The 23300-nt window shown below is 36.5% G+C and overlaps 1 protein-coding gene across 8 annotated transcripts in view; it reads left to right on the top strand.

Annotated features, from left to right (window-relative positions):
* Positions 1-23300, top strand: part of LOC138698654 (uncharacterized) — a 48398-nt gene that overhangs the window by 21339 nt on the left and 3759 nt on the right. For 7 of the 8 annotated variants that reach the window (XM_069824800.1, XM_069824796.1, XM_069824794.1 and 4 more), the window contains 7 exons: positions 1102-1188; positions 5046-5153; positions 7438-7737; positions 9981-10181; positions 13900-13986; positions 15674-15788; positions 22790-22902. In XM_069824800.1, the coding sequence (XP_069680901.1) occupies positions 1102-1188; positions 5046-5153; positions 7438-7737; positions 9981-10181; positions 13900-13986; positions 15674-15788; positions 22790-22902 (1011 nt within the window). The remainder of the gene's footprint in view (positions 1-1101; positions 1189-5045; positions 5154-7437; positions 7738-9980; positions 10182-13899; positions 13987-15673; positions 15789-22789; positions 22903-23300) is intronic. The other variant, XM_069824795.1, reaches the window with a different exon arrangement.

Raw genomic sequence — 23300 nt, forward strand, 5'->3', positions numbered from 1 at the left:
TAAAAGGTTTTGAGGGTGAAATGATTAAACATTGTAAAACTTGAAATGAAAAAATATGTCCCCAGATACAACTTTCTTCCATGCTTATTCATCTTCCATGGAAATTGAAACTTTAGCACACGTCTTGGGATTCTGTGAACAGGGATTGCTCTTGAGGAACTCTAGACATCATCTTGTAAGATCCAAAATTGCTGCCGCATTAAGAACTAAGGGCTGGATAGTAGAAGAAGAAATTTCCTGTCTAGCTGAAATGGGGGTCAACGAGACAAGTAGATATGTTAGCGTACAATGCTGACACTAAACAGGGCATCATTGTGGACCCCACGATACGTTTTGAAGTAGAATGTCATCAGTCAGCTGAGGTCCACTTGAGAAGAAGTCGATCTATGAGCCTACAGTCAACTATTTCAAGCTGAAATATGCCTTAATTCACGTTGAGGTATTCGGCTTGCTCATAGGTGCTCGAGGGACTATACCAGCTTTTTTCGAAGAATTTCGACGGCAGTTTGCTCTGCCAACATCTCTGAGGGATGAGATTGTGATAAATGTGTTAAAAAATCCTGCCAAATCCTAATTAATCACATGGTACCACATTAATAGCGATTGTAATTTTTCACGCACTTTTCTTTGTTTCCCTTCTTTAAAATTTAATATCTATGTTTACATAATATGTATAATAATTTTTTTTGAGGATATACTGAGTCCGTAAGGGCTACCTTCAATGGGGGGCAGTTTACTATTATTATTATTAAAATTTTTCAACTTCAAACATTATCTAGAGATCCTAAATATAATAAAATGGTCACATGTCTGTTGTGTTATATTGATGGGACATTTGACAAATCAATAAAGAAAGATGCATAAATGAAATGAAGTGAGAGATTAAATGCGAGACAAGAGTTGACTTGTTATACACATATGCACTGAGTTTCAATGGGATGGTTGTTCAGTGAAACCATAGCAACTTTGTTAATGTTGTCTTCTATCACAAATGGGGCGCAATATTGAAACAAAAGCACATTCAGTGCTTATCTGAATACTCATAATACTACTGCATTCCTTGTTAAATATTTATTTCTCTTATACTTTTTATTGTTCCAGTAATGACATGAATTCGTCTCTGGCGATGTCCACTTCTTTCCCCTGCTGTAAAACACCGGATCAGAATAGAAGCTCCCCTATCCCAAGGTAAGGTAGTCTTACACACTATGGAGCTTTTACGAGCCTTCAATTCCCAGTTATATAACTTTCATTTATTATCCTAAGTTTCTTCTTTCCCCTTTTCTGCTTCGTCTGCCTTTTTTTTTCTCCTCTTACTTCTTATGATAGTGTTGTGAGGTTGCAAAAAGAGTTAATATCTAGTTTTTCATGAAGATATATGTTCATAGTAACTATTACACTGAAAAAGTGAATTTGGGCCTACTAGTCTGTCTGTGTACAGCGATTTCTACTAAACTATTGGATGGATTTTGTTCATATTCAGTATCTACGAGTCAATGATGTACATGAAATATAATAATTTTAGTACTAGTCTGTCTGTGTACAGCGATTTCTACTAAACTATTGGATGGATTTTGTTCATATTCACTATCTACGAGTCAATGATGTACATGAAATATAATAATTTTAGTACTAGTCTGTCTGTGTACGGCGATTTCTACTAAACTATTGGACGGATTTTGTTCATATTCAGTATCTACGAGTCAATTTACCAGGGAATGATGTACATGAAATATAATAATTTTAGCACTAGTCTGTCTGTGTACAGCAATTTCTACTAAACTATTGGATGGATTTTGTTCATATTCAGTATCTACGAGTCAATTTATCAGGGAATGATGTACATGAAATATAATCATTTTAGTACTAGTCTGTCTGTGTACTGCGATTTCTACTAAACTATTGGACGGATTTTGTTCATATTCAGTATCTACGAGTCAATTTACCAGGGAATGATGTACATGAAATATAATCATTTTAGTACTAGTCTGTCTGTGTACGGCGATTTCTACTAAACTATTGGATGGATTTTGTTCATATTCAGTATCTACGAGTCAATTTATCAGGGAATGATGTACATGAAATATAATAATTTTAGTACTAGTCTGTCTGTGTACAGCGATTTCTACTAAACTAATGGACGGATTTTGTTCATTTTCAGTATCTACTAGTCAATTTATCAGGGAATGATGTACATGAAATATAATAATTTTAGTACTAGTCTGTCTGTGTACAGCGATTTCTACTAAACTATTGGACGGATTTTGTTCATATTCAGTATCTACGAGTCAATTTATCAGGGAATGATGTACATGAAATATAATAATTTTAGTACTAGTCTGTCTGTGTACGGCGATTTCTACTAAACTATTGGACGGATTTTGTTCATATTCAGTATCTACGAGTCAATTTATCAGGGAATGATGTACATGAAATATAATAATTTTAGTACTAGTCTGTCTGTGTACAGCGATTTCTAGTAAACTATTGGACGGATTTTGTTCATATTCAGTATCTACGAGTCAATTTATCAGGGAATGATGTACATGAAATATAATAATTTTAGTACTAGTCTGTCTGTGTACAGCGATTTCTAGTAAACTATTGGACGGATTTTGTTCATATTCAGTAACTACGAGTCAATTTATCTTGGAGAAGGAACCCGAAGGCTTACACTGCAGTCTGAGGCATATTGTACTTACCAATCCTGTTCTGTGAATGATATTTTTAGCCAAACAGCTGTGCTCTTGTACAAGTACAGCACATCATACAGTGATCTTAACTCAGACTATAGTATGGATGATGATATGTGAATTAATGATAGTGATATGAATCCAAGGTCCAACTGCAATTCTTCATCAGTTGGTTGAGGGAAAACCCCAATGAAGTAACTTTCCCAACCAGGTTTTGAATGCAGGCCTGCTTGTTTCACAGTCAGTTGTGCTGTTATTCCACAGCAGTGAACCTTTAATAAACTTAGATCCATTCATTTTGGAAAGTACCTTATGCTGCATTTCAGTGGAACTTTAAATTGCTGCTTTTATGGAACCAGCAGTTCACACTTAAAAAAATTGCTCTCTGCTCATTTATTTTATGCTCGACCATGCCGAAATGTAGTAATTATACACCTGGTAGCAGTCCTTTAATGCATGTCATTAAAGTACACCTACTCATTAAAGTACAGGTGTTCAGTCAATGACAAGTTAGCTTTGTACCATTATAAAACCTCAGAATGACAATTCAGCTTTGTACCGTTATAAAACCGCAAGTATCGATTATTCTCGGATATGCAGTCGAAAGAGAATTAGCGAAAAGTCACGGAGGCTGGAAATCCAATACTGCCGCAGAAGGTTATTTCCTGTTACTATAATAATTAGCGTTAATTGTAAATAATACTTAAATAAATTCAATTTGTCATCTCGTTTTTCAATTCTAAATCAATTTTCACATTATACCAGAGTAATCTTCATCTTATTCTGTGCCAAGGTCAATGAAATTCGGCCTCGGAAAAAATCAATACTTTCGCATCTGCGCACATCTCACAATTCAGGTCAGTTCGCACATAACCATAATTTTGAATACTTTCAAGTTAGAAATATGGTCGAGCATAAAAAGTCGTATGAAACTTGCCTATAATGGTAATTAAGATGCTCGTATGAAAATTATGAAACTCGCTTGCGCTCGTTTCATAAACAATCATACTTGCGTCTTAATTACTACCATTATAGGCACATTGCATAATGTACTATTATCTAACTTTGAATGTGACCTACTATTAAAAAACTAAAGGACTTTATTTGAGATTCTGAAGAAAATGAAATGGTCACAAATCTGTTGATTCATTTTGAGGTTATATTCAAACAATGAATGTAAAATGTTTGAAATTGATTAATACTGATGTTCTTGTTTATGTTAGTTAATTAGTTAGGATACAATTAATTATGATACTTAATCACTCATTTAAAGTTTGTGTGACTGCAACCTGTGTATATTTTTGTGTGGCTTTACTTCGTTTATAGTGTTTTTTTTTCTCTCTCTCTTTATTTCTTGTGTAGCTTTACTTTGTATATAGTGTATTTTTTTTTCTGTTTATTTCTATTATTGTATTTGTATTCCTGGTGTTGTGGAAGAGAAGGCCTGATGGCCTTAACTACACCAGAATAAATAAATAAATAAATAAATAAGTAAATAAATAAATAAGTAAATAAGTAAATAAATAAGTAAATAAATAAATAAGTAAATAAGTAAATAAATAAATAAGTAAATAAGTAAATAAGTAAGAAAGTATGTAAGTAACTAAGTAAATAAGTAAATAAGTAAGTAACTAAGTAAATAAATAAATAAATAAAATTAAATAAATAATTAAATAAATTAATTAAATTAAATAATTAAATTAAATAAATAAATTAAATTAAATTAATTAAATAAATAAATTAATTAATTAAATAAGTAAGTAAAGTAAGTAAAATAAATAAATTAAATTAAATAAATTAAATTAAATTTAAATAAATAAGTAAATAAGTAAGTAAGTAAATAAGTAAGTAAATAAGTAAGTTAATAAGTAAGTAAATAAGTAAGTAAGTAAATAAGTAAGTAAGTAAATAAGTAAGTAAGCAAATAAGTAAGTAAATAAGTAAGTAAGTAAATAAGTAAGTAAATAAGTAAGTAAATAAATAAGTAAATAAATAAATAAGTAAATAAATAAATAAATAAGTAAGTAAGTAAGTAAATAAGGCAAGAAAGAAAGAAAGAAATAAAGAAAGGAATGAATGAATCAATGAATGAATGAATCAATGAATTAATGAATGAATGAATAATGGGTGAAGGTTTATATTGGGTGTGGGTTGACGTAGAATCTCTAACAGGCCATCCGATGATCCTGAAGTTTGTTCATTGAAAACGGCATGATTTTATTAATGTTTTTTTCATCATGAATGGGAAGTATACCGAGTTGCAAAGACATTCAGTGCTTACTTCAATACTTGTACATCCTTGTTTAACGTTTTGAAGTAACATTTTTCTTACACTTTTTATTGTTATGACAGTGACACGAGTCAGTTTGTATCGGTGTCCTCTGGCAACAGCAGTGGGAATGATGAAGCATCAGATGGCCATGAAACACTGCATCAGAACAGAAACTCTCCTGCCACGAAGTAAGGAAGTGTTACATACTGTCTTTCATTGCAGAGTAGATTTCCATTTTGAGTAGAAAGGATTTAAATGTTGTTGTTGTTGTTTTCTAATGCCAGGCGTTTGACAATAAAGTCATTTGACCTCTTGCACTCCAATATTTTTCAAAGATATTATCATGGCCAGCCACTGAAGCACAGATTTTGAGGTGTTCCGAATCCATTTCTTGGCTTGAGTTGCACAATGGGCAGTTAGGGGACTGATATATTCCAATTCTATGCAGGTGTTTGGCCAAACAATCATGGCCTGTTGCCAATCTGAATGCAGCTACAGATGATTTTCGTGGTAAATCGGGAATTAACTGTGGATTATGATGCAGAGAGTTCCATTTTTTTCCTTTAGATTGTGTTATCAAATTTTGTTTGTTGAAGTCTAAGTATGTAGATTTAATAAGTGTGTCATAAAAACAGGCAAATCTTTTACACATATTACAAATAATAATGGTCACATTAAATGTTGTGCTTAGTACAAGGACACTGTGAGTGACAATCTTGAAGAACTCTAGATGTACAAGCCTTTCTATAGCATTGTGTTTGATTCTGCAAGTAAGGATTATTACACTAGCAATAGGAAGTCGTAATATCGAAGTGTGTTTTAGTGAAATTCGTACCGTATTGTGGGGTTTGAAGAAAAGTCATAGATAGGCTGTCATTTTTGTAGGAAAATGCCTTTTAACTCTAGACAGGTTGTTTAGTAACTGTCCGACACAGGTCTAAACCTCACAAGTGATACCAACAAGGAAAGTGGTCAGTTATGTTGTTGTTGTTGTTTTCTAATGCCAGGCGTTTGACAATAAAGTCATTTGACCTCTTGCACTCCAATATTTTTCAAAGATATTGTCATGGCCAGCCACTGAAGCACAGATTTTGAGGTGTTGCGAATCCATTTCTTGGTTTGAGTTGCACAATGGGCAGTGAAAATGGCAAGTTGTAGGCCCCCTTATAATCCCCTTTTAAATAACGTATTTTGAATGCCATATAGCCTAAAATCTAAGTTACAACGAGCTTAATTTATATTCTAATTTTCATCGAAATCCGTTCAGCCATTATCGCGTGAAAAGGTAACAAACATCCACACAGACAGACATACAAACAAAAATAAAAAAAAAGCGATTTTCGGTTTCAGGGTGGTTAATTATATATGTTAGGACCAATTATTTTTGGAAAATCGAAAATTACCAGAATAATTTCGGCTACAGATTTATTATTAGTATAGATTATGTACACTATTTCTTGCAGAAAAAGTCTGCAATTAGCATTCGTTTCGTGCACATTTTACGCCTGAACTCTATAGTGAATTTCTGATATGAACAGTACTGAAGTAAACAGAAAGATTGAGTTTTTCCACCTCCCTACACCTTCGTATCAAGTCATGCGTGTGGTGAGGATGACATACTCACTAGGAATTAGTATGCTATTCCTTACAAGATAGATGTAGGTCGTTACTGATAATTTAGACAGCTGTGAAGTATGTGAAAATCATAAACCTAGATTCGTGATATGTTCAGAATGCAGATATGTATTATCACAAATCCATTCCCATAAAATTAATACTACTGTTTAAAGCAGGCGGTCTTCCATTAGCCCATACTGTTGTATTCTTGTGCGGAAAAATATGATTAATTAATGTTACTATAAAATTGCATTTAATTTTAGAATCTAATACCTGTCTTCATAGCACAGGTCACACATGTAACTAATTTCCGCATTAACAGGCTATGCCAAACGCACGTGTAGAGTTCGCGCGCTGCACTAAGATGTCGAATCACGCCACATCTCTCTGCGAAGTTTGACACAGTCTGCAGATCACAAAGTTCTACATTCTCTTGCTTCAAAGATAATAATGGAAACCAAAAAGTTCGCTCTTTCAAAGTAAAAGAAAACTACGGTACCCATGCAGGAAAATATGGTATCGGGACTGTGATTTCTCAACGATCAATGCGATAAAACGATAGTTCGAGGAACGATGGAACAGGGGAAAAATAACGTTATTTACATGGGACTATTTCCGGGACCAAAAAAAAAAAAGCGGACGAAAAATGCGGGAAAACGACAGTACTGTGAATGATGCATCGAGGTTCCACTGTAAATTATTATCAAAGACATATCTTTTTCGAAAAATTAAACCTGTATTGTGGCTTAGGTTATCTGTAGAATCAAGCCAAATTCATTGAAGCATATGTATCTAGTATATGTCTCACTTGTACAACATGCAGGAGGTAATAACCAGGATGATTTGATTTTCCAGGAAGAAAAATACTCCTTGCAAAGAAGACACAGGTACAGTCATTGACTGCAATGTCGATACAGTCATTGGCTCCAATGAGAATGCAGTTATTGGCTCCAATGAGGATACAGTCATTGGCTCCAATGAGAATGCAGTCATTGACTGCAGTGAGAACCGTGAAATCTTGCACATTGGCAGTGGAAGTGACGGCAGCTACAAGTCCGGTGCCTCACCGAAGGTCGTCAATAAAATTGTGTCCAGTGATTCAGAAAAAGGAACTGGGACAATGTCTAAAGGAGGAGCAACGTCATCACAGCTGCGGTAGGTCGTGTCAGATGTTTCTGAAATGTTTTCCCCTTCACCCTCAAGACACTTGCTTATCCCTGAATTAAGAAGTTCATGTGAAAGTGAATCTTATCCCTTGTGTAACAGTAAGTAGGCTGGGACTGTAGTACTTAAGATGAGTCACTCTTAAGACCGCTTGCACTTAGTGGAATTGAACTAAATTGAATCGAAACATCTGCCGCCACTCACTCCAGTGCAGCGTTTCTCAAACTATGGTCCACGGACCACCTGTGGTCCTCGAGTTCTGTCCTTGTGGTCCTTCAAAAAAGACAGAAGAAAAAATAAAATTCAAACGAATTGTGTATCACACTGTAGCTGAAAATCTCAGAGTTTAGAAATGAGACATGGCAATCGTCTTTCACTTTTTCTCGCAGTACTAATGTTTTATGAAATTTCTTACCCTACCCGTCTACCCACTTCCCATTCCACTTTCAACAACAAAAGAGGGATTTAAAGCACTATGAACGTGGCGTTTCTCGCCATCTTTTCCCGGCATATCTGGTGCCGAGCCTGTAACCCAGCCAGGGACCACCCGAATTCATAACAGAGGACCAAATTACCGAAACTTTCTTAATAGTTTTGCTGACACTCAGTCTGCATATTGAAATGGGCACGTTCTGTACATCGTACACCAATAACAGAACGTGCCAAATTGCATCTTTACTTGTTGAAAATCGGGCATGTTTCTGCATTCATTTTTTTTTTATTTGTTTTTCTAGATGACGATATAAGAAATTTTATACTCCTTCTATTTTAAAATCCCACAGGTTTACTTTTTACACTTACGTGTTTCGTCTCTAAGTGCCGTTTCAATTTTGCGGGTTTCATACACTCGTTTGAAAGCACTTCGTAACAAACAACGCACCGAGGTTTTGGTTCACTCTCATTGCCACACCAAGCAAATCCAATTTCCAAATAACTCTTGTCATACTACCACTAGGACTAGATATTTCTTTAATGACATTGTAATTAATATATTTCTTCACATACAGCTTCTGAACTATTGGCACTGCCTAAATGAAGCGTATCATTATGTTTCTTTCTTTTCAAAGATCTGGATCAAAGCCAGTTTTCTGTTATTTATAATGGGCACTATTTAACAGAGACATGGACAACTACTAGCGTGTACCACAAAAGAAGGATTTTAAACAACTAACTGCTAACAGGCAACGAGGACGGACACTGGAAAGTTTTCTTTTCTCAATCGTACTATGAGGGACTGGAATGCTTTACCTGCAGACTTACTAAAGGCTTTACCAACGACCAAAAATGTATTTTAAAACAGGCTTAAGGACTTTAATAATATACGGTAATTATACACAGTATTTAAAGGGTATAAATGATATTTTGTAATTGAAGTGTTGTATCAGTGAAGAATTATGTTGTGTCTGTGAAGAATTATGTTGTGTCAGTGAAGTGTGTTGTGTCAGTGAAACGTGTTCCTGTCAGTGAAACTTTATAGTTTATAGTGGCAGTGCAAAGTATTTGAACAGTGAAATGTTTTTGAAGTGTTAGTGAAATCAGGATAGAATCAGTGAAATGTGTCGTAGTTCCAGTGCAGTGAGTGAGTTGACAGCGAAATGAGTGTAATGCTGAAAGGTACTTGTGCAGGTATGAATATATCGTACTCGTGGGTTTTAGTTCGAACTTAGGTTTAAGATACAAATTAGATTTATTTTAAATGTTATTTTAAGTGATCGTGCTTCATTTAATTTAGGATATTCCCTGTTATTATTATTATTATTATTATTATTATTATTATTGTTGTATTAATTATTAGTATTATTATTAAGTGTATTTTTAATTAATAAGTTTATTATTGTCATTGAGTGTAATTAGTTACCACTGCCACCAGGTATATACCCATTGCAGTGTGAATAAATACATACATGAATCAACAATGCACAGAATTTGTTGTTATAAGTTACTTCTGATTGGCTACAAAAAATATAATTACAAAAGTATTATAATTAATTAATTCTATTTTAAAATATAAGTATACAGGTATTAAAATATGCTACAAAAATGAAGGGCACAAGAGTAAGGTGGTCCGTGGAACTGTTCTGACTTAAAAGAGTGGTCCCCACTTCAAAAAAGTTTGAGAAACACTGCTCTAGTGGAATCGATTCGAACTGAACCATGTTACGGATTAAAATGGATTGCATAATGACTTGGCGTGGAAAAATGTTATAGTGGAAATAATGAATTTCGTGTTACAGGACAAGGAGCGCTAGACGCAGAGTGGTCGTGATGGATTCCAGTGACAGTGATGAGTCATCTGTAGGACGAAATGTGAAAATTGCTAAAGTATTGAGATTGGAGAGGAGTGTTGACGATGAAAGAGAAGCATCACGGCAGGACAACAGTAGACCGTCCACTTCACGAGGCATTCAGTCTAGAAAGAAGACAACAAGTCCAAAGTACGTACATGTCGAGGGATTCCTTCATGGGTTAACCCTTTGTATTCCTCATCCTCCAACTCAAGTATTTGGTGTTTAGTTATTTATTTACTTATTTACTAGCCATACCCATGCGCTTCGCTGCACTTCATTCTTTTCTCGAAATGGATCAGTAACTTATGGTATGAAAGGGATTAAGCATTTTTAATGACAACTTATAATTAACTGTCATTAGAATATAAAGTTTTATCAGATTCTCGGTGTTTTAAGAAATATTTAAGGAAAAACGTTTTTGGCAAGATTATTTACAGTAAACCCTCGATAAGATGCGCCCGCTTATTACGCTATCCCGTGTAATACGCTTTTTTTTGTCCGGTCCCTGCACATTTCATATATAACGCCTTTATAAAATACCCCGTTTGTTGTGCTCAAGTCCCGCATAATACGCTGTTTTTGTGGAATATTTTCGATGTAATTTTCAGCAATGTACTGTAACAGCAGTGAAACATCTTGGTGACTGAACTCACTGGTGCCATTAACCTGAAAAGTATTGGTATTCGAATCTTTACCTGCACATTTAAACCTTCATACTTCAACCTTAGTATACCCCACCTTCTTGTTACGCTCTCTTATTCGACTCCTTACCTGCGTGGTTAAAGCCTACATACAGTTACAGTACCTCACCCTCTTGCTAACCCTCTCTCTCAAACAGCATTCTCACTCAGCCGTAATAAAATTCTGGAAATTTTTGCTGGGCAGTTTGTTATCCTTTAGTGTATTGAAGTGTCTGTGAATGTGATTACAATGAGTGTTAAACGAAAAGCCCTTTCTGTGTCGGAAAAATTGGAAATCTTACGAAAGTACGATGAGAACAGTACTCTTACTCAGAAACAACTCTCTGATGCATTAGGAATCCCATCATCGATATTAAGAACGATAATAAAAAATCGCGGCTCAATCACTACAGCTGCGACGTCGGGAGGATGTAATCGCAGAAACTGAAGTGTGGTAAACATGAGGACTTGGAGAACACGCACACGGCAAACAACTATAAATTACTTTTTTTTTTCCGAAAGAATTAAGTACAGTACGTATTGTAAATGTCTTTGACGTACAGTACAGTAATTACATAATGGAGTAATACTGTATTACCTTTCATGAATCATTCATTTCAATAAAGGAAAATGCTAATAGATACTGTATATAAGTCAAAATTAGTACACCCGCCTAATACGCGGTTTACACCCGGTCCCTTGAACAGTGTCTTAACGGGGTTTTACTGTATTTTAATTCTTGGTTCATTTGTTTATTTGATGGTTTCAAACTTTTTCTTCTTTCTTCCTAAAACTTCAGTGATACCTTACTGTTCTTATTTAATTTCTTTCTTTAATTCTTGTCATGTTACATGTTTTTCACAGACTGTAGCTTATGAACTTTTTTCATCAGAATGATGCCAGAAATCACATCTTATTAGAGTACTGCACAATCTTCGTGAATCACCTTGTATACTGGGTGGACCATTTAAGTTGATACTGTACAATATCTCCAAAACTAAGCGTTGTAGAAATAAATGTCTTGAATAAAAGTTGCTTGATATTATGGGGGAAAGTAAATGCCATTTGTCGTGTTTTATTTGGAGGACGTTGTGATGGTTATTTTAGGGTGAACTAAATTTTTTAAAATAGGAACCTACATTTTTTACGTTGTTTTCTCATTCCTCATAGAAAACTAAACAACTTTTGTATGAAGCGCTTTGCGATTGTTCTTACACCAGTGAAAGAACCATGTGCTACAAAATGGTTTTACAAAATCTGTTTATTTTGTGATGAGGAATAAGAAAACAAAATAAAAAATATTGGTTCCCATTTAAAAAACGTACCTTGACCCTCAAATGACCATCCAAACGTTCTCCAAATAAAACACGACAAATGGCATTTACTTTCCCCCATAATATCAAGCAACTTTTATTCAAGATATTTCTTTCTACAACGCTTAGTTTTGAAGATATTGGACAGTATCAACTTAAATGGTCCACAAATGGTTACAAAACAACAGACACAATGTCTCATTGCCTCCTCGCCTACTGTGATGCTGGACTGTTTTGAATGGGTCCAACCATTCATTGCGCTCTTCGTACACAGCCATTCATAATTTTTGTTGTTATTTACGTTGTTGTAAGAACAATTGCAAAGTGCTTCATACAAAAGTTGTTTAGTTTTTTATGAGGAATGAGAAAATAACATAAAAAATGTAGGTTCCTATTTAAAAAAATTAAATTGAACCTAAAATAACCATCACAACGTCCTCCAAATAAAACACGAAAATGACATTTACTTTCCCCTATAATATCAAGCAACTTTTATGCAAGACATTTATTTCTACAACGCTTAGTTTTGGAGATATTGTACAGTATCAACTTAAATGGTCCACCCTGTGCATATAAAACTATTAAAATTTGACATCTGCGGAAAAAGAAAAAAAAATAATATAGCTAATACATTTGCAATGGATTATGGGCAGTCTGTTCCCCGATGTCCCCTGCATAGTGCAGTCACTTTTCACTGCCTTTTTTTCTTTATCATTTAACAGAAATTCTAAATTAGAAACATTTTCTCTTAATTTAAAAACCTTTAGAGTAAACATTTTGAATATTTAATTACTTTGGCCGTATTGTTAATATAAATCAACAATAAGAATGGGCCAAATTTTGAACCTTGAGGCACTCTGGAATTAACACGTGAAATTTTAATGATTATTATGCTGTCTATTTCTTAAATATTTTAAAAATTTCCTAGATACTCTATTCCCCATGATGTAAAAATTTTTTTTTTGTGCGAACATATATTTTCATCATCATCATCATCATCATCATCATCATCATCATCATCATCATCATCATCATCATTCTGTCAGGTATAGTCCCAAAAGAACTGTTACGGTCTGAAAAAGCGATTTTCTTGCCATCTTTTCATAGGTCGACCAAGTGACCGTTTTCCATTTGGGCGATACTTCATTATTGCCTTAGGGATCCTGGATGAAACCATTCTTGAGACGTGTTCCTTCCAGTTTAACTGATATCTGGAGATATAGTCCAGTATTGATGACACATTAAGTTCTTGAAGGATATCTTCATTTTTCTTTCGATCCCATTTAGTGTAGCCAGCTGTTCGGCGCATGAATCTCATCTCGCAAGCTGTTAGTCTGCTTTCATCTTTTGTCCTTATAGTCCACGCTTCACTCCTATAACATAAGACTGGTTGAGCTATTATTTGATAAAGACGAGTACGGGTTGATTTTTGTACTAATGCATTTTTAAAACTCTATTAATGATGCCCATTGATTTCTTGAATTTTACAATTTTCTCTGATAAATCCAAATTTTCAAGAAAAGAAAGTTTATATCCTAAATAATTAAATTCATTAACTCTTTCCAAAATTGTGTTATTTAAACAAATTTTGCTTGGTATTGGGTATTTACCACAAAAGGCCATTATTTTTGTTTTGTTAATGGATATTTCCATTGAATATTTTTGAGCTATTAAATTTAAATTGTGTACTGACCATTGCAAATCATCTTCAGATGTTGCTAGTAAAACAAGATCGTCTGGAAACGTTATTACATCTAATTTTACATTTCTGTTAATAGTGATATATTCGTGATAACATATATTTTCAAAGTAGGAAATGAGCATTTTTATGGTATTTGAGTTAAATGTAAGGACAGCTTCCTTATGCAACAGATCCAGTTCAATATCCTTATCTGGAAGTGATGACGAACTATGGAAGACATCTGTTGCCAGGACAAAGAAGAGTCATGCAAGAGCAGGGTATGTATTGAGGTGGACTTCTTCACCATCACACGACTTATTATGCTTTGAATTGCTGAAGGAGAAACACACGACTGCAGTCTAAATAGTGGCTTAGAAATGCAAGGAGAATCCATATAAATAGACTTAACTAGCCTGTTTATGAGTAAAATTACTGAGCTACAGGTGCAAAGTTATCAATTTCAACCCAAAATTGTTCTGAAGGTTTTTTTTTTTTTTTTTTTTTAATCTTTCCTTTTAAAAGCAAATTTTACTCTCGTGCCCCAGTATTTCTTTTGTTACGAGGCGCATCCAGAAAGTAAGTTTCCCGATTTTTTCCCCTTGAAAGTAAACTTAATTAGCCGTGTCAATTGCGCATGCGTAACAGATCTATGACGTATCAATCATATGCCAGCCAGACAGGTCCCGCCTGGTGCCAGTAGCGTGGCAGCAGTGGTCCGAAATGGAAGTTCTTATTCCTTCTCCTGCTGCCTGCGAGGTTCGGTCGGTGATAAAGTTATTTAATGCACAAAGCATTGCGCCAATTGAAATTCATCGGCAGCTCTGTCAGGTCTATGGGCCAAACATCATGAGTAAGCAGATGATGCGTCGCTGGTGTAGGCAGTTTTCCGAAGTTCGTCAAAGTGTCCATGATGAAGAGCGCAGTGGGCGACCGTCCCTCATCAATGATGATCGTGTTGAGCTGATGCGGCAGTGCATCATGGAGAACCGTTGCTTCACGATTACGGAGCTGAGCAGCCATTTTCCGCAGATATCGCGATCCTTGTTGCATGAGATTGTCACTAAGCACCTGCTGTTCAAAAGTGTGTGCCAGGTGGGTGCCGAAAAACCTGACACCCGAACACAAAATGCAACGTTTAGGAGCAGCACTGACATTTCTGCAGTGGTATCACTATGACGGCGACGAGTTCCTCGACAAGATCGTCACGGGCGATGAGACTTGGATTTCGCACTTCACCCCGGAAACCAAGCAGCAGTCAATGCATTGGCGGCATAGTGGATCTCCGGTCAGGACGAAATTCAAACAGACGCTGTCGGTACGGAAAGTGATGTGCACGGTGTTCTGGGACAGGAAGGGCATTCTGCTCATTGACTTCCTTCCAAGAGGTGAAACAGTGAACGCTGACCGTTACTGTGAAACACTCCGAACATTGCGACGTGCCATTCAAAACAAGAGGCGTGGAATGCTTACTGCAGGTGTTGTGCTCCTCCATGACAATGCTCGTCCACATACGGCTCGGTGCACAGCAGCTGTTTTGATGGAATTTGGCTGGGAGTTGTTTCATCACCCACCCTACAGTCCTGATCTTGCTCCCAGCGATTTTCACGTTTTCTTGCACCTCAAGAAATTCCTGTCCTCCTGTGAGCGTTTTGGCAACGACGAAGAGCTGAAGACGTCTGTCACACGCTGGTTCCATTCACAGGCGGCAGAGTTCTACGACAGAGGGATACAAAAGTTGATCTCACGATATGACAAGTGTCTCAATTCTGATGGTGGCTATGTTGAAAAATAGCTGAAACATTGCAGTACCTGTTGCCAATAAATGTTTTCCTGAAAGTGTGTGTTCTTTTTTTTTTTTTTAAATAGGGAAACTTACTTTCCGGATGCGCCTCATACATTGTGTAAGTTCGGTTTTTGTCATTTGGTCAATTGATGGAATGCTGAAACTGGAACTTATTGTTTCAGGAGGAGAGATTATACGAATGAAGAAAGGGTAGCCATTATCCAATTCTTAAAGAAGAAGAAATGGCAAAAGTACGTAAAGGGACGAGAAATGTGGCAAAAAATGGAAATGGCAAGGGTAAGTTGGAACGAACCTGAACATCTTTATGAATCTATTCTGTTAAGACTTGCCTAATACAAAGTTCAGTGCCCTCACAACTGATCTTTTGAATGTGATTCATCTATTGATCCATCCATCCACAGACTCTGCTGATATATTTTCACTATTGCATAGGGACCGAATTTTTTGATAATAGCAATATCTGCAAAAATTTCTACATTTACTTTCTTTGTTACATTTACCCTTTTAGATATCAAAAAAAAAAAAAAAAAGGCATGGAATTGCTTATCTTCACAATGTTAAATTATGGCTTATATAAGAAACTTTCTCTCATAAACTTTTAAAGCTAGATAGCGGACTTTTTACAGCTCATGTACATATAACTTCACTTTATGCTGAAACAGTAGTTTTTATTTAATTTATTTCCTTATTCAATTTTTTTTTTTTTTTTTCGCATTTATATATTTATTTTTAACGATCTTGGATACATTACCGCCTATAGCATCTCCAAAATTTAATAAATTTCAAAAGCATTGTCTCGGTGCATGTAAACCATCTAGATAAACAATTTTTGAAAACTGCAGCTTTCTGGATTAAATAGAAGTTGAGAAAAAGTATATTTTGTATGGAAAAACCAAAATTACAGAAGATAAGTATGTAATTAAGACTTATATATATATATACTATGCCACCTCCCCAGAAAAACGCGAAGTTAACACTATATAATCACAGTCTACTATATATAGTCACGAAGCTTAAGTTGTGAGGGTGCTAGGAAGGATAGACTGTGTCGGTACTATTTCGCATTGTCTGTAATGAGGCGATATTAGCGATCCTAGTGGTTAGCAACTATCTATGGATGCATATTTACTACGTATTGAGCTTCGTGACTGTATATACTAGACTGTGGTATAATCATATGTGTTACACTGTTTTAAAGAAGAAGAATAAAAAAAATTTCCGTCCAAAATCCGTAAATTTATGAAGAATGAGCATTTTATAACCCTTCTCAGAAAATCGAAAAATTGAAATGGATTCAATTTGAGTGAAGTTGTATGTGATACACCATTTAAAGAGGGAAAACCAAATAATATACTGTATTGGAGAAATACAGAATAAATAAAAATTGTCGCCCAAAATCCAATTCTCTTTTATTTTAAGCAAAACAAACTCCCGAAATAAAGCGGAATTTGGATTATTGTGCGAAATAAGTAAAAAGTTACAAAATATTCTCTCTCCATCGCAAAAATTACGATATATGCACCAGAATTTTAAAGAATTTTGTAAAAACGTTTGTGACTTTTGTTTCAGTTAATTTGTTTAAGTCCACATCTGTGGAGTAATGGTCAGTGCATCTGGCTGCGAAACCAGGTGGCCCAGGTTTGATTCCTGGTCGGGGCAAGTTACCTGGTTGAGGTTTTTTCCGGGGGTTTCCCTCAACCCAATACGAGCAAATGCTGGGTAACTTTCGGTGCTGGACCCCGGACTCATTTCACCGGCATTATCACCTTCATCTCATTCAGATGCTAAATAACCTGAGATGTTGATAAAGGGTCGTAAAATAACCTATTAAAAAAAATTGTTCATTGCTTGGTAATGCCAGTATTTATATATTTTCGTTACGTACGAGGCCTGTCTAAAAAGTATCCGACCTTTAGCCAGAAAAAATATTTCAAATACCTGACGGGGTTGGGACCCTAATCCCCTTCAAAGTAGGCCCCTTGTGCTTGCACACACTTAGCCCACCGATCCTTCCACTGCCGGAAACACCTCTGAAAGTCTTCTTTTGGAATGGTGTTCAGCTCCGTCGTCGCATTCCGCATTATCTCTTCTCTACTCTCAAAACGGGATCCTTTCAGTGGTGTCTTCAATTTTGGAAACAACCAGAAGTCGCAAGGAGCCAGGTCTGGAGAGTAGGGAGGTTGGCGAACGGTTGTAATTCCATGTTTGGCCAAGAAAGTGTGGATCAATTGGGATGAATGTGCGGGGGCGTTGTCGTGATGCAAGTGCCAGTTATTCGCCGTCCACATGTCTGGTCTTTTGCGCCAAACTGCATCACGGAGTCGCCGGAGAACATCGTGATAGTACTCCTTTGTCACCGTTTGTCCTTCCGGTGCGTATTCGTGATGCACAATTCCACGGACATCAAAGAAAACAGTCAGCATCACCTTGATTTTGCTTCGCACCTGCCGCGCTTTCTTCGGCCTTGGAGACTCGGGATGCTTCCATTGCGACGACTGTCTTTTTGTTCCTGGGTCGTACCCGTACACCCATGACTCATGTCCAGTTATCACGGTGTTCAGAAACCAGGATCAGTGTTGGCGGTGTCCAGAAGGTCCTGTGCAACATCACGACGGAGGTCTTTTTGTTCCGGGGACAACTTGGGCACGAATTTCGCAGCCACTCGGTTCATGTTCAAATCATCACGCAAAATTGCATGTGCAGAATCTTTACTCACTCCAACCTCTTCGGCAATCTCCCGCACGGTCAAACGACGATCTGCCATCACCAAATTTCGCACCCTCTCAACAACAGTTGCACTCCGAGCAGTTTGGGGCCTGCCACAACGTTGCTCACTCTCCGCTGATGTGCAGCCATCTTTGAATCGGTTGAACCACTCCTTAATTTGTGTTACACCCATCGCATCTTCCCCAAACACCTGCTGAATCTTACGAATTGTTTGACTTTGAGAATCACCAAGCTTTTGACAAAATTTGATGTAGTATCTTTGCTCAATTCGTTCAGTCATCTTGCGAGAAAACTAAATCCGACAAACACTTAGAACAGCACCTTACTTGGCGACCACCAGCTAGTGACTGACACAAGCGAATGCGGTGAAAAAATTCAAGCATGCACATTAAGGTTCCTCCTTCCACCGTGCACAGTGGCGCCGCCTTAGAATCACTACTTTGCGCGGGAAAATTTAAGGTCGGATACTTTTTAGACAGACCTCGTATATCTGTATAGCTATCAAAAATAGATAGATTTCTGTAGTCAACTGCAAGAAAGATTGTTACATTACATATGACATTTGCAATATCTTTTGCACTGGAAGCTCTATTTTGATGCAGAAAAGTTTTGGGGGAGATATTAGAGGACCACAGTGAATTGTCTGCAGGCAGTGTCATTACCTACATCCAGTGGCGGCTCGTGATAAAATATTATGTGTGTTCACAATTTTGTGGTTCCAAAATCGAAGAGAATTTGAAATTGTACGTTTAGTCTAATATGAAATATCATGAATAATTTCGAGGGAAAAATTGTTCCGGAGCCGGGTATCGAACCCGGGACCTTTGGTTTAACGTACCAATGCTCTACCACTGAGCTACTCAGGAACTCTAACCGACACCGATCCAATTTTTCCCTCTATATCCACAGACCTCAAAGTGGGCTGACAACCGTCAAGCAACCAACTTCGAGTGCACACTAACTCCGTGTGACTTAAATTGTGGTTTTCTGTTAACGAACAGTGACGTGTATTATGCAAATCAAGATTTCAGGTATAACTCCCTGTAAAGTTGATTTGAATAATCGATACCCGGCTCCGGAACAATTTTTCCCTCGAAATTATTGAAATCAGGGAGTTATACCTGAAATCTTGATTTGCATAATACACATCACTGTTCATTAACAGAAAACCACAATTTAAGTCACACGGAGTTAGTGTGCACTCGAAGTTGGTTGCTTGACGGTTGTCAGCCCACTTTGAGGTCTGTGGATATAGAGGGAAAAATTGGATCGGTGTCGGTTAGAGTTCCCGAGTAGCTCAGTGGTAGAGCGTTGGTACGTTAAACCAAAGGTCCCGGGTTCGATACCCGGCTCCGGAACAATTTTTCCCTCGAAATTATTCAAATCAACTTTACAGGGACTTATACCTGAAAATCTTGATTTGCATGAAATATCATGATTCCAATGTTTCACTATCGAAAAAACCGTATATAAATTCAAAACGACATTAATAATAATAATAATAATAATAATAATAATAATAATAGTAATAATAGTAATAATAATGAAACTCAGTCTTTATATTTCCAATTTTTCCTGGTAAGCCAGTTTACCCAGTTCTTTACTGTTCCAAATTTCATTGAACAGAGTTCATTGTTTACGTTTGTTAATAATGAATACATACCACAGTCCCGTTATTTACAAACGCGTGTGTTCAGTATTATATTTTGATCCACAACACACTGATACACTATAGCCTATACCAGTACTGTAATCCCACTCGCATAGATTGATTGCTATAAATACATGCCAGTAAATATTATTCTTGAATATTATACACTGCCATACAGATACTTAAATTCATACCACCGCCACAGTCAGACAGCACGTGTTTGAAATCCAAACATGCTATTATGCCGACACTGAAGTATAGTAATTCACAAACTACACTCTCGTAGCAGCACTGTACACACCTCTACGTAAAGTAAACGTTCCTACAGTCAGATGCTGACATCTACAGGCTTTTAAATTTCCTCCTCAAGATATAGCACGTGAACGATAGGCACCGATGCACCTGACATCTGTAGGATAGATACTCATCATGTTCACTTAACGCTTTGTGCTCTTGACGAGTCATAAGCGGCCAGCTAAAGACAATTTTCTCCCGCGCATGTGTGAAATTCCTGTAACCATCTTGAAAGAGCATGGCTTGTACGTGAACGGATGTTGCCAATTTATAATTATATATAAGTTTTCAGTCAAATACACTTTTCATTTTGTGAGGTCAGATAATCTGTTACATCATAATATTTAATACGAAGTCACTAATATTTTCGACTTTAAAAAGTCATCTTCAGGTGCATGAGATGCAAACAATTTTAAAAATAGGTGATAAATTGATCTAACAATTAATAATATAGTAAAGAATGCACGTGCTGGCATTTACAATTATATAAGTTTCGTGCCTCTTGAGGTAAACTGTACATGGTAAAGCTGAACATAGATGCTAGATTCTCGTATATATATAAAACAAAGAAAGACACGGCATGATATTAATCTTATACAATTAAAGGCTAAATATTCTTATTAGATCATGTCATTAAAATTAAATTTGTACAGTTTGATATTAACTATGTTAAAATGTTTAAGTTTAAAAAAGATGGAAAAAGCTGTGATGCAAATGCTGTTGGTAGGAGAGCACGCAGTCTAATTCGTCCTGGTGAATGCCATAGTTGTCTGAAAATATTTAAGTTAATAGCTTATTAATTTTGAAAAGGGTGTGAGAGCTGATATCATCGTTTTTTTAAAAAAGGTTTATTATATTTATACTTACATAGTTGTTCAGTTGTTTGCGTCCAGACAAGGAGGCATGTTTCACCCGACGTTACATGTTTTAGACTGAGTGATGATGTATGAACAGATAACTGAGAGGGAATGCCAGGAGTGACTATTCTATAACATTTTATTTCATTAAATGATATAGGGGATTACGTAAATTTGGTATTTGCTCATTTAGTAATGGTCTTGATTTTTTACAATAAATAACTCTTCTGCAGTGTTGATAAGGTGTGAATTATTTATTACTTTTAAGATTTTTAAGGTGTTTTGTATACTATTGTGAACTTTATTAGTAACAACAATGTAATTTATTCGTCACAACAATAATTCCTTTCTACAATTCACCTTAAAGGCTCTCGTCAACAATTGAATCTTCACTCAACACAGTATTCGTTATAGCACTCCACCGACGACAATGACAATTTACTTGGACTATTACGCACAACAATGAACTGTTAATCTTAACTAATATTTACAAAGCACTATTTACAAATCAGAACTACCAGTTCTCAGTTCACAGTTCTTCTATCTCAGTCACTCGAGTTCACAGTATCTCCAACCACAGACTTTCATAGACAGTTCACTGTACTCGAACTCGGGTCCCTCCAACTGCGGTCCACTGCACTCGAACTCAGGTCCCTCCAACTGCGGTCCACTGCACTCGAACTCAGGCCTTCGGATGCTGACGCAGATGCGGACGCACACTCGAGTCGAACTCCGCACACAAGTCTGGCTTGCTTGCTCTGGCTTACTCACTGACTGAATAACTGAAAACTGCTGTCGTTCCTTCGCGACCGTAATTTATAACCACAGCGACGTAGCCTCGAAAATTCGCGAGTCTTCCACTTCGACGGATTTCTGGAATAGTCGGGAAGGTCGTTCCACATTCACTGCGTTAAGTAGCAGCTGCGCGCGCAGCCTCCCCTCGCGTGTAGGCCCCTTTCCCCTTTCCCCTTTCCCCGTGAAGCCCGCGCGATATGCTCTCTCGCGGGACGCTGGTCGTGAGTTCGAATCTCACGTCGCTGTCACACTATTAATTTCGTGGCCTGAATCAATAAGATGAGTAGCATATTTAGATCTATTCCTGTTATTATGGAAATCTGATTTATGCTCTTTAAATCTAATGTGGAAATTTCGTTTGGTTTGTCCTATGCACTTTCTATTGCAATTTTTACATTTTAATTGATAAATACCACTTTGTGAGAATTTATTCGTTTTGCGCAATTTGTTGGGAATGTTGCCAAGTTTACATAAGAAGTTTATGCAAGATGCGGGAAGTTTAAAATACTCGATTCTGATATTATACATCCCCACTACGTCAATACGGTATCAAATAATAAAACTAGTCGTGCATTAATGGAAACAAGGTGTTCACGTGCTCTTGTGCTCTTATTGACGCGCCGCCACTGCCAACATCTAATGTGGACGGCAAGAGGGGCTTTTCTGCATACACGAAAATACTCACTGTCTGGTGCAGAAATCTTCGTGTGGACAGTGTAGGAATCATACTTAGTTTATATTTGGTGATGCTGATATGTGTGAAAAAAAAAAAAAAAAAGACGTAGCATGTTTTATACTAAACATTACATGAATACATTTAATTAACAACTTAATTCACGAAATGTCCACCGAAATAGTGGCAGGTTTGACACCGAAAAAACCCAATTTATTTCTCTGCCGATGCACCCATTTTGTTATTTTGACTGTATGTAGTGTTACTCACTTTTTGGTAGGTTTGCCCAGGCAGGACGTGGCAGTCTTTGAAAGAGCATTACATCAAGAAGATCATACCCAACATAGAGACGTACGGTCTGACCAAAGAAGAGGCGAAGAAGTTCCGTGAACCGTAAGTTGCTTTACATTACTGAGCGGGCTGTAGTTTGGATGGCAGGCATGTCTTTGCTTTATCAGTAGAGGAAGTATTGTGTTGCTTTAAAAACTACCATATTTACTCGAATATAATATGCACCTCAATTTTTTATCCTAAAATCCAGAAAAAAAAAACTGGCTATTATAATATGCATCTGTACAAAAAACCACTCAAGATTAAAATTATATTATGTTTGCTCTAGAGTATGCCATTAGGAAAGTCTAGGATAACAGAGAGGGTTTGGAATTGAACGGGTTACATCAGCTGCTTGTCTGTGCGGATGACGTGAATATGTTAGGAGAAAATCCACAAACGATTAGGGAAGACACGGGAATTTTACTGGAAGCAAGTAAAGAGATAGGTTTCGAAGTAAA

The sequence above is a fragment of the Periplaneta americana genome, chromosome 4 (genome assembly GCF_040183065.1).
Source record: "Periplaneta americana isolate PAMFEO1 chromosome 4, P.americana_PAMFEO1_priV1, whole genome shotgun sequence".
NCBI lineage: Eukaryota > Metazoa > Arthropoda > Insecta > Blattodea > Blattidae > Periplaneta > Periplaneta americana.